Source organism: Melospiza georgiana, chromosome 8 (assembly GCF_028018845.1).
Source record: "Melospiza georgiana isolate bMelGeo1 chromosome 8, bMelGeo1.pri, whole genome shotgun sequence".
In the NCBI taxonomy this organism is placed as follows: domain Eukaryota; kingdom Metazoa; phylum Chordata; class Aves; order Passeriformes; family Passerellidae; genus Melospiza; species Melospiza georgiana.
This window is the reverse complement of record NC_080437.1, coordinates 11,967,582-11,983,266: the sequence shown is the minus strand read 5'-3', so window position 1 is coordinate 11,983,266 and position 15,685 is coordinate 11,967,582. Positions and strand designations below refer to the sequence as shown.

General features: G+C 38.5%; 1 protein-coding gene across 2 annotated transcripts in view; it reads left to right on the top strand.

The window, feature by feature from the left end:
• NRG3 (neuregulin 3) overlaps window positions 1–15,685 on the top strand; it is a 332,122-nt gene that overhangs the window by 122,788 nt on the left and 193,649 nt on the right. For both annotated transcript variants that reach the window (XM_058029609.1, XM_058029608.1), the window contains exon 2: window positions 14,855–14,984. In XM_058029609.1, coding sequence (XP_057885592.1) covers window positions 14,855–14,984 — 130 coding nt within the window. The remainder of the gene's footprint in view (window positions 1–14,854; window positions 14,985–15,685) is intronic.

The window sequence follows — 15,685 nt, the reverse complement described above, 5'->3', positions numbered from 1 at the left end:
AGCTGAGACTTTATCCAGCCACAGTGGATGTCTGAAAGTCCTGATTTGCTTCCACACTGGCTCTTGGTGATTCTGGAAGCTTTTCATTTCTAATAGTCAGTTCAGGTGTGGTACGGATATCAGTACTCAAAAGCCACTTCCTTCTGATTTGAACTTTGATATACCACAAAAACATGCCGAGGTTTTCAGCAACATCCGTATCTCCTGGGTACCCTGAGATAAGCCTGCAAGCCTTATGATTAAGTGTGTGGCAGGGTGTGCTGCTGCCTTTGTCTGATGCTGAGCTCCAGCAGCTCATCTGCAGCGACAAGATGAGCAGAACTGATGTGCTCTGTGTCTTGCTTTGCTATCAAGCTGCCACCTCAGACAAACTCTGCATCCAGCGTGTGCGCAAGTGGGAAGTTGGGTTATAAAGACTCAAGATGTTTGTTCTGTCTTTGAAGTCCTTGTCATCTAGTGGGAAGAGAATTAGCTAGCAGAAAGTATCATCCTGCATGTTTGACATTACTAAGGCAGTAGCATAAGAAAATACATAAATCTTCTGAATAACCATGAAGCATACTCAACTGGAGAGAACAGCAAGAAAATAGAGTAGCTGGCAAAAGGAGAGATACAAGCTGCCAAAAGGGATGTGAAGCATTAATTCTACCATCTCAGGACTGATTTTTTTTTTGAGTTATATTTATTTTTAGAGCCACCAGATGCCAACCTTATTGCTTATGCAAACTGGATAGTCTGAAAATTGTTCTAGCTTGTTCTAGCTCACTCCAACCTCCAGTGCCCCACAGAGGCTGTTGCAGCAAAAATGAGATCAGCTTTAAGGAAAGAAATTCTGACTCTCTCCTTCTCCTAGATGTGGGTGTGTGTCTTTCTCATATGTGCCAGTGCCTATTCAAGGGGGCTGGCATGGGATCTGTTTAAATAACCTTTTCATTTATGAAGCTTTTCCCTGTGCAAAAGATGGCTAATTCAGCCTAACCATGACTGAAGCCAAAGATTTGCACTTTCTCTCCATGGTACAGAACTTCTGATGGTGTGCTTTCCCCTGCCCCCAAGTTCTCCATGCTTTTGCTCAGGTTTTAATTAGGTCCAAACCATCACACATTTCCCACTGCTTTTTAGAGCAGTCAGTCTAAATTTACTGTTGGCAAAAACAAATTGAAAGCTGAAGCAATGTAAAAATAACTCTTTTAAAGGAGAAAAAAAATATTCCCAGATTCAAAATTAACTATCTTGTCATTTCAATCTGAATGAGTACTTCCAAACCAGGTTTAGATGTTAGGTTAGATGTTGGGGACTTTACCCTTTTTAGAAAGTGATGTCAGTAACCTTGATTTAGTATTGGTCTAACTGGTATGCTTATACCCCGGTTTAAAGCAGATTAAGTGAAAGTTTGAACTGATTTGTGAAATTAATGGATAAAATATGTAAGTAAATATTGGATTGTTAACTTACATACCTGCTATTTACAAACTTGATATACCCCACTGTTAATGAGTGATACTTCTTCAGCCCTGAGTTCATCCAAGTTACATCTCAGCTATGTAAAATATAGTCTTAAGTGGTTTTTTTAAATTCTCAGTCTTTTTCCTGAAGGGACCTTTTAGCTGTTTGTGTGAGCAGATTTTTGTTGTGTTTTCTTGACATCCTGAATTTCCAGCATTTTTGTTTGTTGTCTTTTTCACTTTCCTTCTCCTGCCTTGTATTTTTTCACCTTTTACAACCTTCTAGCCCATGTCATTTATATTTGGTGAAATTATACTCTAGCACAAAATTGATTGATTTATTCTTCCTTCATTTTTTTTTTTTTTTTATTCAAGCTCTCATTTCACTTCCTTTCATGGTATCCTTGGTCAGAACTTGCACCAGTAAAGCAATCTTTGCTCTGGGAAGATTTACTTAGAACAGTAGAGTAGATTGTAAAGGAAATGATCTTTATGTTTTCTTAGGAATGTCTAAGAAGCAAATATATCTCAGTGTGAGCAGAGAGTTGTGTCTTGGCTCTCCCAGTTAAGCCCTGAATTTGAACCTGGATAACTAGGTGAACTATTTGTGTCAAAAACCGCTGTTTGAATCCACTTGACCCATTATTGAAAGCCTCACAAATTTAAGTATATATGTACCTGTTGGTGTGACCTGGGCAACATTACAGGAGAATAATTTAAAAGGCAACATGACTGGAGAAACAAAGTCTAAAGTTAACCATTCTTTGGAAGAGGAGGGAGCAAAATACTGTGAAGAGTATTTCTGCCAGGATTCTTTCTACAAACCTGAAATGGGATGGTGTTAGAACAGTCGATTAATGATAGGGTTCATCTCATGTGAACTTCTGACAATGATTACTGAAGCATTTTGAAACTGACTTATCTGATTTATCAGCTGATTTTTTTCTTGGTCTTTTCCACCCTTCCAAGAGTAGCAGTTGTGCTTTCCAGAGGATATTACTAGGATTTTTGCTGCTGCTGCCAAATATCTTCTGGCACAAAATCGCTGTCTGAGTCAGCTTTGTAACATGACAAATTCAGAGGCAGCTGCAGTAGTGATAAGTTTGCTGCCTAGTGGGCAGCTTCTGAGTAGACAATAAATCCCCTACTAGTTATAAAATGTCATTAAAAATGGCCTAACACCATAATGGTTGGGAAATACTGTGCTTATTTTTCTGGTTAGCAGGTTGAAAGATGTATAAGTGGTCTACGTTAGAACAGTTATTCAGTTGTTGCATATAGCAGCTTTAAAAATTAGAAGCCATCAAAAGAGGATAATGTAGTTTTCCTGCTATCTTTTCTCACCCAATTGTTAATATTATATTCACATATTTCAGTGATCACATCTGTTGCTTGTATATGTTTTTCTCCAATGTGGTGGCACTAGAGCAGTGTGTAAATGATGCATTTTCCAATGGAGATATTTTACAATGGAATTAGGCTGCCATTGGAGGTGCTCAGGGTTGCATTTCCAGAACTGGACTTTGGTGGTTGTTGTTCTGTAGTTCTGTTAGGATTATTAATGCTGCAGTTTGTGAGTTAAACTACTGGTTTAATTGGCTTTTTCTTTCCTGTACTGGTATCTTCAGTCAACCAGAGCCTGCAGTCCTACTTTTTATGTCTAATTATGTTCCATTTCTGTGCCCCAGCCTACATTTAATTTGCACAGAAGTGGAAATGGAGTTGTCAGTGGCATCTCACAATGACTCTCCTCCCCCTTAGTTGAGCTATATCAGATGCCAACACTGCTGATTTGTTGAACCTCAAGCTGTTTTGTTTAGCAGTGCAAAGCTGACTGCTTTGCGACCATCACACCGGTGCAGTGAGAACAAAGTGCTTGTGGTGTTGCCCAAATTTCTCATGGGTAAAGGTAGGAGATATTTCAGTTTCAATTATATATTGGCTTAATATGAGTAATGAAACAGGGATGCAACTTCAGCATGTGAAATTTCATGTTGTGGATAACATAGGTTAACAGGGATTTGATTTGATTCAGGAGTGTAGGAAAGCAAAGAAATACTTCTGTTTTCTATTTCAAGGCTAGTTTTGTTGCAGGATGAATGCTACAATTGTGCTTAGTCTGTATTATCTAAATCAATTAATTGCAGAGTGTAGAGGACTGAAGGGTGAGAATGCATCTTAAAGCTTCTCAGAGCAAGAAGAAAAGCTGCTACAGATGTTTCATTCTTCTCCTTTCCTAATGCGAAATAGGGGAAAATCTCAAGTATCATAAAATGTTGCTACAATGAAAATTTGCTGATGCTATTTTAACATTGCCTTTATCCTTTCTAACATTCAAGTAGTGGTGGCTTTGTTTTGTCATGCTGTTTTTGTTGTAACTTGAAGTGTGAAGGAAGACTGAGGTTTGTGTAGCGCTGAATTTACACTGCTAGAAGCCCCCCCTGCAGACCTCGTGTTCTGTGAGTTTGTGCAGCATTGGAGGGGAACACTGACTATTGAATTTGTTTGTCCTACAATAACACTGCTTTTTCAGGTACATAAAATTAGAGAGTTGGTAGGTTTTTCTGCATTGGTTTGATTTGGTTTGGTTTTTTGTAAGCTCTAATTTAAAATAATATATGATAACTTTCCTAAAAGAAGTTTAAAGGTGGGAAGGCAGAGCGTAAGACCTACAAAGTCTGTTTAGTCATTAATGAATAAAAAATGAACCTGAGTGTTTTTGAGAACTTAAAAATTCTAGTTAGTCTTAGTTCTCAGGGATGTATTTCTTCTTCATGATTTCCAGTGGATTTAAGTAATTACTGGAATGTTTTTAATCATAGCTCTTGCAACTGTTTTATTGAAGGACGCACGGTACAGGTTGATTCAGTTATGTAAAACCAGAACACCACAACTCACACCAAAAGCAGATTTTACTGAAAAAAGCAGAATGTGTTTACTGCACAGCACTCTGCTTGCCTGCAATAGTGCTTCAGTCACTCAGAAATGATTAAGGATGAACTCTGCCATGTCCAGAGATGCCCATAACCCCAAAAAGCTGTGGCATTGCTGGTGAGATGCACCTCAGGGTGCCCCTGTGTGAGCCCACAGGTGCCTGGCAGTGAGAGAGAGCTTCTGTGGCTGCTGGTGACCAGAACCAGCAGCAGGCAGGGCTGTTCTGCCCTGGTGTGTGTGTGCAGTGCTGTGGGCTCTGTGTGTGCAGCAGGGAGGAAATTGTTAGAAAAGGAGTAGATGGTAGGGTGTTAGATTGGTTTTTTTTGGTTTTTTTTTGTTTTTTTTTTTTTTAATAAGTCATTTAATAAATGCAGATGCTAAGGCTTGAGTGCTTTGTGTGCTTCTGGTGCTCAGGTCTCAGGAGTTGGAAGAACTTTAAAGATGTAGACAAGAGGGACAATAAATCACTCATTTGCTAGTTTGCTGTCACTGTTAAAAGACTGAATTATATGTACTCTCTTGATGGTTGTGAAAGGATATAACTGCTGTAGAGATTATTAAATGTGGAAGGCAAATAGGTTAGACTTCTTTTGATGGCTAGCTTTGGTGTTAATTAAGTTTCTGATGCTTCATAATCTTCTTGGTAGCATTATATAAAAGAGCTGTGTGCATGTTTCCCCTTACCTGCCAGTGAACCATGCTCTAAAGCACCTCCACCATAGGAAGAAAATAGATATTAACTTTGAATTTAACTCTTAAATTAATGAACTAAATGAACTGCAATGGGAAATGCTGATTTTAACTAATAATTGCATCTCCTGAAACTCAGTAATCAAGCCCTTAGTTGATCACATGTGAGACCCTGTGATGCTTGGCTCAGGCTAGGTATGGTGACAGGGTATAAAATTAGAAGTGTGGAGCACATTGGATGTAGGAGCATTTATGTGCTTCCAAATGCAACTTTACAGTGTTGTGGCTTGTGGAGACTGAGGTGAAAAACAGGAGCCCCACCTGAATATTCTTTGTAGTGGAGCTGTTCCCAAGAGAAATCTCAGAGTGCATTATGCTCTGTCTTCATCAAAGTGTCTTTCCTTATAGCCCCTAACTCTGTCTTCTCTTCCCTTTGCTGCTTGCTTTACTACTAACAAGAATATGTATACTGGCTTATTGCACTAAGGCTGTGAATTCTTTAATAATAAGCAGCCAGCCAAGAGTTTCAGTTTCTAAACTTTTGCACCAATACAACAGCCTCAGTTGCAGGGAATTTAGAAGAAAAATCTGTTTCACTTAATAGGCAATGACTTAGATTTGTATCACGGATGTTGAACTCATAATTTTGTGTTAAATTGAAGATCAGAGGGGGATGCAACTAAATTGATTTGAATGTGAGCCAAAGACCAACGATTCATGAAATAGAAAAAATCGTGTTTATATTATTCTGTGAAATATTGCAGAATATTTGTACAGATGTGGGGGTGTTAGATGTACCTTTGACATCTCTGGTCAAACTGAGCCCAACTTGAGTTTTGTTGACTGCAGTCTGGTTTCTGGAGCTGTGGCAGCCCACCCAGAGCATCATTACCCAGCTCTTCCTTAGCCCAGCTGGCTGACTCTTGGCTGTGCTGAACCAGTGTGTGTGTAAGCTAAACAGCTCCATGCCATTTACCTAATTACTGGTGTTGGAAAATGCTGACCAATAAAGCTGAGCAGTTTTTGTGTGCTGGTAGCAAAAACAAGGGGATTTGCAGTGAGTGAACTTCTGACAGTGCCACATCAAAAACAGATGGAAAATTGTTCTCCTTACCTGAGAAAAAGAGAAATCCTCTGAGGTAATCCACACACAAGGACAGAGCAGTGCAGATTGAGGGAACTGTTGCAAAGGCACTTTACCTTGTCATGCCCTTCCCCTTTCTGTTCTGGAAGACTGAATTAAAAGAAATAAAGTGAGGAAAAGAGATTTAAAAAATAATGCATAATTTAGAATATATGGGTTTCTTTGGGAAAGGAAATGTGGAGAGTAATGTTAATGCTTCACAGCCTGACTTTGCATGTCCACACAACAAGGATGTCAGAATTATAAATGAAGTAATGAATAAATTTGAGATTGCATGCCTTGGAAATATGCAGAAGCTTAGTGTTAAAATAGCTTTTCTTATTTCCCTTGTTTCTAGTCAATGCATTGTTTGACCTATTTCAATTCCTTGGAGAAAGAGCATCACTGCCAGTCAAACAGCCTACTCGTATCTTCCTGATAATTAGTATTTTTACATTAAAATGTTAAGTATTTCCCCATATAACTAGAAGAATTCTTTTATTCCATTAGATATCTCTCGCTAAGCCTACAGTGCCTTGGTGGTGACTCTAAGAAGTGATTTATTAAATGTTGAAAACACTGGGTAATGTTTTCACTGGGTAGTCCTGGGTAGTTCATGTACAGCTTTAAGGAAATGGTAACTAAAACCAATAAACCTTAGAACATTGATCAGGCCAGTGTCCCTGCCCTCTGGGGCCATTGGCCTCTGTTTTTTTCCCTTTGCTGCTGCTTGCCATGAAAATGTATAAAATCACACAATACTTTTGTTTCCAGAAGAGCTTTCCTATACCATCATGTGGAAAGATGTGCAAATGCAGATTGTTCCAGATCTGTAGTTGAAGTGTTGCTGCTCAGTGAGGACATTTGCCAGCTGCTATTAGCCATGAGACTCCCTCTATCAATTCTAGCATTTCTTTCTTTTACAAGAGCCGGCCAAGCTGAAGTCCATTCTTGTTCTAAACAGAAATATTTCCCTCCCAGATCTAAGGTTTCTGTCATTCCCTTACTCTCCTCTGGTCCTTGCACCTAAATTCCCACCCCCACACAAGGTTTCACAGGAGAAAGAAGACAGCTGTGATATAAGAAATAAAAAGATTTGGAGGACTGTTAATTGGGTCTTTTACTACATGTAACAATAGTTGTAACACCACTTTTCTACATGTGTTGTAGCAGTACTGAATTATATAGGTCATTTTAGTTTATTGTACTTTGTTCTTGATTTGATTCACTGGATTTCATGTGAGGTGGTTTTTGGTGTGGTTTTTTTTTTTTTATTTATTTCAGAGTGCTGGTGATTGCAGATATCACAGATGTGTGCTACACCTGCTTTCTTCTGGCATCTTTTAACCCACATAGTTTTCTGGTTTGGAGTGTCCCTCCTATGTTTTGTTTGCCCCTCTTGAAGTCTATATTTTATTTTTGAAATTAATTTACTCTTCTGCTTTTATGCTCTAAATTTAACAGTTTTTTCCCATTTCTCTATCTACTGGAGATTATTTTGTAGAGCTACTTTCACATCCTCACGAGGATGTCCCTTTTTGGTGCAGTGGTGCCATCCAGTCTCAAGGGCTTTTGGTGTCTCCAGAGATGTCAATATGCTGGGATGGGTGGGACTGCAGGGGCCAAAGAACAGAGAAACCCTGGTGTAGGGGATGGATCCTCTTCTGGCACAATCTCTATATGCTGCTTTTTCACTGATTTCCTCTATTAGCATCTTCTAGATCAATTAGTAAGTCCTACTGAAGGACAACTGAATGCATTTGATTGATAAAAGCACTCTGCACCCAGAGAGCCCATCAGAACTTTCATAACTCAATTTCAGAGTAATTCTTCACTTTGAACGCTAAAACCTTTTAGAGTCTTAGTCACTCCTGTTTCTCTGGCTCCTGGACATGGAACTTCTGGGCCTTTGTGTCTCACAGGGCTCTCTCCTGAGTCATTTCCCATTTGTTCAGCTTTCCCTGGTTTCAGTTGGAGCAGTACAGGAGAATGCAGGCTCTGATGTGCAAATTGCCCATACAGAGATGAATTTCAGACGTGTTTAGGGTTCAGGCTTTAAGTTCTGACAGATGTGATCAGATATTACATTTCAAAGTGATACTGGCATTATTTCCTTTTCTGCTTTTGAGTTTGTTATGACAAAGCATTAGGTGGGCATGTTTTTGTACATTCTAGAACGAATGCTTGATTACTTTGTTTTTTTTAAGTCATGAAAGTAAAGGGATTATTTTATATTTCAGAGCTTTTTGCATCAAGTAAATAACACATTATATTTGCTAATAACGCACTAGTAGCTTGAAAATGCTTCCATATGCTTTTCAAGATATGTATTAGTACTTGTGTATAGTGATTTCAAACTGCAAAAACATTTAGAAAATATGAACAGCAAGGTCACATTAAAGAATTAATGTAGGAGTTGCTGACGAGGGAGCATGTGTGGTTTTTGGAGAGGTGACTGTCTGTAATCTCTTCTCCTGGAAGCGTTGTGTGTTGTCTCTGCAGTTGTGCAGGGGATGCTGCGCTCTGGAGAGGTGGGAGGACAGCAGTCTGTGAGGATGTGCTGGTTGAGTTTATACCACAGGAGCTTTCTTTGGTAATCCTCACAAGGAAATGCCAAGGGAAGGCACCGGGGCTGTCTCTGTAACAATTCCAGCTCCCCCCGGTCCGGCTGGGAAGCCAGCACCTGAAAATGGCTTTGTTGTGATCCATTGGCTGAGTTTTCAGTTTGTTCCTAAATTATACAGGTTTGCTCATTTGAATCTGGAGGATAATAGAAAATCTCCAACGAGTCCCATATCTGTAGCACAACTTTGTTTTGTATCATGCTGCAACCAAAGTTTTGAAAGTGTTATTGGATTAAATACAATTTTCCCTGGCACAGAAATGGCTAAGGGGTAGCTTCTTGAATAATCAACATCCAGAACTCTATTGCTTGTTTATACAAAACTGCCACTCTAAATGCAAAAAAATACTTTTCCTGGTTTTAATTAAGCTTTTCGTTTTAATAATATATAAATATATGCAGAAGGGTTCAAGTAAGTTCAGAACAAGGAGTCTTATTATTTTAAAAACATGAAGTTTTCTTTTTTCTTTTTTTTTTCTTTTTAATTGTCATCATTTCTTACTAGAATTTTAAAACATAATTATTTCATGGCTAAGGCCAGCTAGGTAGCACTGGTAAAGGTAGTGTTCAGGTAGCACTGACAAAGCAAAATCTCTGCATTAAAAATGGCAATGTCTAGAACGTGTTCTTTGTAAATATCAACGACTTGAGAAAGAGCTGCCATCAGCTAAGGCTAAATCAAAATAAACACTAAATATTTATGGTTTCCCTTCCTTCTGCCTTAATGAATATCTTCCTAGGACTTGATATTTTCTTCCCCTGCCCACCTCTTGTTTTCCAGGGGCAGGAAAGGGATTCTCTCACATCTGAGAAGGAAGGAGTTTTTTTCCAGTGGGTGCCAGAGGGTCTGACCTCCTTGGTGGTCATTGTCCTGGGCTTGGTGACCATTTCACATATGAATTGCCCTCTCATTGTACATTTTGCAATCAATATTGTTGCTGTTACTATTCCTTTTCTTTTCTCCTCGGTGTTTCCAGTAAATTGCTGTTATCTCGACCTCTGATCTTTACCTTTTGTGTTTCTAACTGGAGAGGGAATAGGGGAAGCACTAAACTGGGAAATAACCTTCCTAAACCAGGATACTTCTAGAAGCACAGGGATAAAAATTTTAGGTTCTATGGGTTTTAAGGTTCAGTAAGTGAATAAACAAAATCACATCTAAAATATTCTGTGTGTAAGTTTTCATTTTTTGTGCAAGACTTTTTCTAGTTAGGGATACCACGGATGATTCAGAGATATCAGGAGAGAAGCACTAGATGACCCTGTAGGAACTTCAAGGAACCTTGCTTATACTGAATCATTATAAATATTCTGCCATTAACTTCAACAAAAACAAAATTTAACTCCCTATGTGCTATTAACTGACTTTTTATGCTGCCTCATTTGTAGAATGCAGTAGTGCTACAGGAATATATTGTTTAAAATGTTGGGGTTTCTTAAGGTATTTTTTTGATAACTAGAGTTATATTTTCAGAGGCAATTCAGTTGCCTGTGTCTGGCTTATTTTTTGCAGTGTGTTTAGAAATGGGATCAGGGATTTAAAATAAGCATCTTGCTTTTTTGGTGCCTCGGTAAGTAATGGTTCTCTGGGACATGATCAGTTATAAATGGATAAAAAGATAAAGGAAAAGCCAGTTTGCATGTCGATACTGAATCTGTAAAGCTGGTAATACCCAGTGGTAGTCAAAATATGCAGCATTTAAAAAAGTCCTTGAGTGTGTGAGTGCTGGTGTTAAAATGAACAATGTCTTATTATTCCTTGGTGGGAATGCACCCAGCATTTGCCTTACCTATGTCAGTGACTCTGTAGCTGCAGAGTTTGGGTAGTTCACAAATGTTGTACAGGGCCTTCCCATCTCTTTGTCTCCTGGTCATTTTTCTCCCTGCAGTAGCTTAATGTTGTCTGCCCAGAAAATAATGGGTGTATCATTTACAGCTAGCATAGGAAAGTTGCTTTGTTTGAGGTGTTACCAGTGAAATCTGTTTCTGAAGCTGGGATGCTGCAGGACGGGTGTGATGGATGGGGATGGCTGCTCCTGCAATCTGTGCAGCAGCAGCTGCCCCAAATGCTGCTGTTTCCCAGGATATTTTAAATCTTGCATTCTTTCTTTTCCTGCATTTTTCCCTGGCAGTTACAGATTTAGCAGTATCAGGGCACTGAAAACACACAGTGTCAGCACTGGAAACACTGAATGTGGTAGCCTTGAAGGAGCAAATAGCATTTCTGGTAACCATATCATGCCTTGGAGATCACTCAAAAATCAGCTATGATGAGCCATCCTGTGCTGGTATAAATATGATGACATACATTAATGAGGCAAGGATACAATTTCACTAACTCTTTTTTTAGACTGTTTTAGACCTAAACAAAAAAAACCCTAATCTCTGTGAACTTTTTTATTGATTTTTTTTCATCAGTACCAAAGACTGAATGTTTTTAGAAACCAACTCTATGTTTATAAAAGATCTTGAAATGTGAATGGAATTCTGTTTCATTTGATTACACAGTGGGAACTGAGGGTTGGCAGCGATATATTAGTTTTTGGAGTATGGGAATCATGTGTAAATCTTTGCTGATATAGTAAGGCAAGAAAAATAAGAACAAGAATGCCTAGAATTTTTTTAATTCCAACTTAGTTGGAAAGATTCCAGCAGAAATCAATATCCCCTGTTGCTTTTGCATGAAACACCTGGACACATGGCAATTAAAATAATGAAAAATACCTTAAGGAATATGCACTGAATTCAGGGACATCTGTATACTTAAAAGAAATTCCCCTTTGTTACTTATAAACATTTGGGACTGTTACCACATTCAAAGGCTATAAGTAAATTAAGGGGCTGTGTTATTCAATTTTTTGAATGCCTAGGTTTTATTAGTTCTTAAAAAAAAACATAAAAAAGTCAAACATCACCATACAATGGTTTTTATTTACCAGGCTTCTGAAGCTATGAAGGACAGTTCCACCATGGAAAAGGCAATTCAGTATTTGGTTAGGAGTAAAATAAAACAAGAGGCAATAGGATTTATTATTGATTCGACAAAGGATCAGGAAAACTCTGTAGTCTCTACAGTGTTTTCTGTTGTTTTGTGCTTTCTGTAGTTATGTTTAGAACCAGTTTTTATGTTTTGTTTTCATCAATATTTAATGAGGCTGTAGCAGAGTTTGTGAATGCAACATAAAGCAACAGCAGGATTGCAACTTTTATGAAACTTGTGTATGGGATATGTGAGTTGTCTCCAGCAGAAAGCACCCAGCAGCTCCAGGGAAATCCAGGATATTATTTAGTGACAGGGCTTTGGAATGCTGGTGAGTGACCTTTGAGCTCAGACCCCTGATCTCTGCAGCCAGGGATCTGTGTACAGCTCAGCTCTGTGAAGAGTCCATGTGCACCAACCTGCTTAGACTTGCACAAATATTCCAAACCGGAAAAGACTCTGAAACTGAAGTGTGACTTTTAATGGGATTATTTATTAAAAATAGAAAAATGTTACCAATTCTTGAGTACTTTTCAACACCAGGAGTGCAGTCCAAGGCTGCCATGAGGAGCTGCCAGTATCATTGTTCCTACAACTGTTGTACTTAATTTGAAAGGTGAGGGATAAAACACACACACAAAAAAGCTTGAGATTGTGTCCAAGTGGGGAAAATGAAGTATTGCAGCTTAAACCCATTTATAAATAAAACACAAGGGTTGACTAATATTAAACAGAAGAATAATTAAAATAAAGCAAAAACAAAACTTCTAAAGAATCTATTTCATCTAAAACTTTAAAATGCTGACCTTGGCAAGGTGTTGTTGGTTTAATGATGGTGCAAGAGGAGGCTCCTGCACTTCAAAGGCGTGCTCTGAGAATTCCCTGCGTCACTGCCTCAGCCGCGCTGGATCCCCCTCGTCCGCTTCTGTCCTTTGGGAGCACCTCGCTTTCCTTTGGTCTGTGCGTTGTGCACCTTCATAAAGGTGTTTGCACAGCTTGCTTCCTCAGAGCAGGCTCACAGATGCAAGGGCTCTGCTCCCTAAAGCTGAATCAAGCTCAGTTTCTGCTCATCGAACAGTTTTACTTAGCTTTTACTTACCAGGAGTGCTTTCAAATAATGTCACCTTTGGTTTTCCATATTTAAAAGGGGTAGAAATACAACTGGTTGCTCAGGTTTAGAGTTATTTTTTGCCTAATCAAGTTTTAAGTGGTCATTTTAGTGCTCCTGGGTAAAACTGACCTTAAAAAGTAACTGGGCTACATCTTTTCTATGTGAGGATTTTTTTTTTACATTAAAGCTCATCAGTCTTGAAATTCTAACAATGAGATGCTAGTCCCACTTATAGATGTTCGCATCTATAAACATCTTGTATCATACATCTTGTGCATATCCATAATTCAACTTGATATGTTTCAGTTCAGGGTTTGCTTGAAAACATTAAAAACATAGTTTCTGTTTAGCCTGCATCTTTTTTCCAAGTGCTGCTACTGGGGACAATGGCACAGGCTTTTGTTCTGAACCTGTAAAACCATTTGAGGAAAGACTGTTAGAGTTTCTTCCCAGGATATTTTTTCTCTCCACTGAAAACACTGAACTACAATATTTTCTCTCTAGAGAGGAAAAACAAAAGTGTTGCATACAAAGAATAGGGTGTGGATTTTCTTGTTTTCAAATGTGTTTTATTATCTTTATTTATCTTATGTCATTTAATCTGTATATAAGGAAAACTTTTAGAGGTGTTTTATTAGAAATGTACTGAGAACAAAAAGAATTACTTAGGCAAATTTATGGGATTATCTGAATTTTCTGGCAGAACTGTAGTTACAGGTATGTTGTTGCAGCTTCAGTATCTTGATTTTCAACTTTGGTGTTAGTTTGGTGGATATTTACCTTGTATTCAGTTATGAGCAAAACCAAGTTAAAGTGTTTGTATAACTTTGAGTTTGCGAGGTTCTGTGTCTGTTGAGCACTGCTTCATTTATTTGACAGCAGTCAAAGTAATATTTTGTGATAGGCTGTATGATATAAAATGAAATGTTCTCTTACTGTTTCAGTGTATATCAGGTCCTGCAAAGTGATTAGGAATTTAAACTTTTAAAATTAAGATTGAATATAAAGATTCAACCATGGCTCTGTGGAAATCATAATCTACTTTGAAAATCACAGTTCGTTAGACAAAACCTTGTCATAGTGAAGAAAATTAAAATATGTGTCAGTCAGGCATCTTCCTCTGAAAATTTCACTTTATTGTTGATTAATCCAACTGGATTGGAAAGGTTAAAGAGTTTTATTAGAAGACAGGAATGATAGTTCACCCTGACATCCTACTGTCAGTCTATTCCAAATCTAATTATCTAACTCAATATTCCAAAGGTTCAGCCAACAGTTCTACCTGTAATCAAGCCTTTAACTTTGTTTTGCGGATGGGCTTACATACACCTACAGATGATCTGTGTGAAATGGCACAATCACTGGTACATTGCCTGTGTTTGAGTTTTAGCCTGTTCTTTCTGACTGGTGATTCAAATTAGCGTTGACCTTGGGTGTTTGGCTTTGTTTTTCCTCTTTCGTTGTAGTGGGTTTTTGGTTGGGTTTTTTTGTTGTTTTTTTTTTTTTTTCTTTCCTTTTAATTTACATTGTATTAATTACTTTTGTTTGGTTTTTATGAAAAAAAAAAATTGCATCTCATTTCAAACCATGTTTTGGGGTAGTACTATGAAAATATTGTTTTGGTTAAAGGACACAAAGTAGGTATCTTTACATTTGAGCAGGGAAACCTTGAAAATTGGTTGTGGTTGAGAAGTGGTTGAGATCCTACTCCAACTTTGCTGCAGTCTGGTTTGTTTTTCTCCAGGTATTCCTTGTGAATCTTTCAAGAAACCTGACTGCAAATAACGCTGCGGTCAAAGGGAGGTTGGCATGCCCTGTGCTCTCCCTTTCTTTTAGTGTGCGTGTGATGTCACTGAGCCCAGTGTGATCAAATTAATTTCCCGTGTGCTGCAGGAACAGCCAGTGTTCATCCTCACAGCCTTTCTTTGCTCTGCCTGTCTCCCCTCAGACACCACGACGTATTCCACGGAGCGCTCGGAGCACTTTAAGCCATGCAAGGACAAGGACCTGGCGTATTGTCTCAACGAGGGGGAATGCTTTGTGATCGAAACCCTGACGGGATCCCACAAACACTGCCGGTAAGTCACCTGCCAGAACGTGCCAGAAAGGCCTTCTGCCTCAGGGAGCAAGCATTAGGAAAAAAAACCCCAAACATTCAGGTGTAGAATGTTGGAAAGCAATGCAATTTTTTCCCTCCAGTTTGACTGCATCCCTCGCAGCTGGTGGGATTTTTACTAGTCTGTGGTCATCATAAATGGAAATATGTAGATACACGAAGCAACATTTTGATCTTTCCATAGATGAGGAAAATCTTCAATATTCTACTTTCTAATCATGTAAGGATTCCTGTTTCATTTTGTTGGGTTTTTTACATATGAAAGTCCTATATTCCCCTACAAACCAGAAGCATCCTTTATTCTGGGTACTCTAGCTAGAGTATTTGACAATAGCTATATGTGCTGTTAATTGAGAGAGAGGAAGGGCTAGTAGTTTTAAGAATTAGGGTTTCTTAAGTTTAATTACTGAAGGATGAAATGGACTGTGATAGCCATCTGAACCTGCTCTATAGCTGCTGTACACTTTTATACTCCTGAACTTCTGCTATTATGCAAGGCCATCTTGAATATATTGAAAAGAATATGAGAAAAGAAAGCCAGATCACTTATTAGTATTATTATTTAGCCATGGAGGCCAGTAAAAAAGAGTGATATACAGAAGGAATACTGCAGTATCTTCCTAAAGATGAGGATTTTAACACACATATCCACCAGACCCCCAA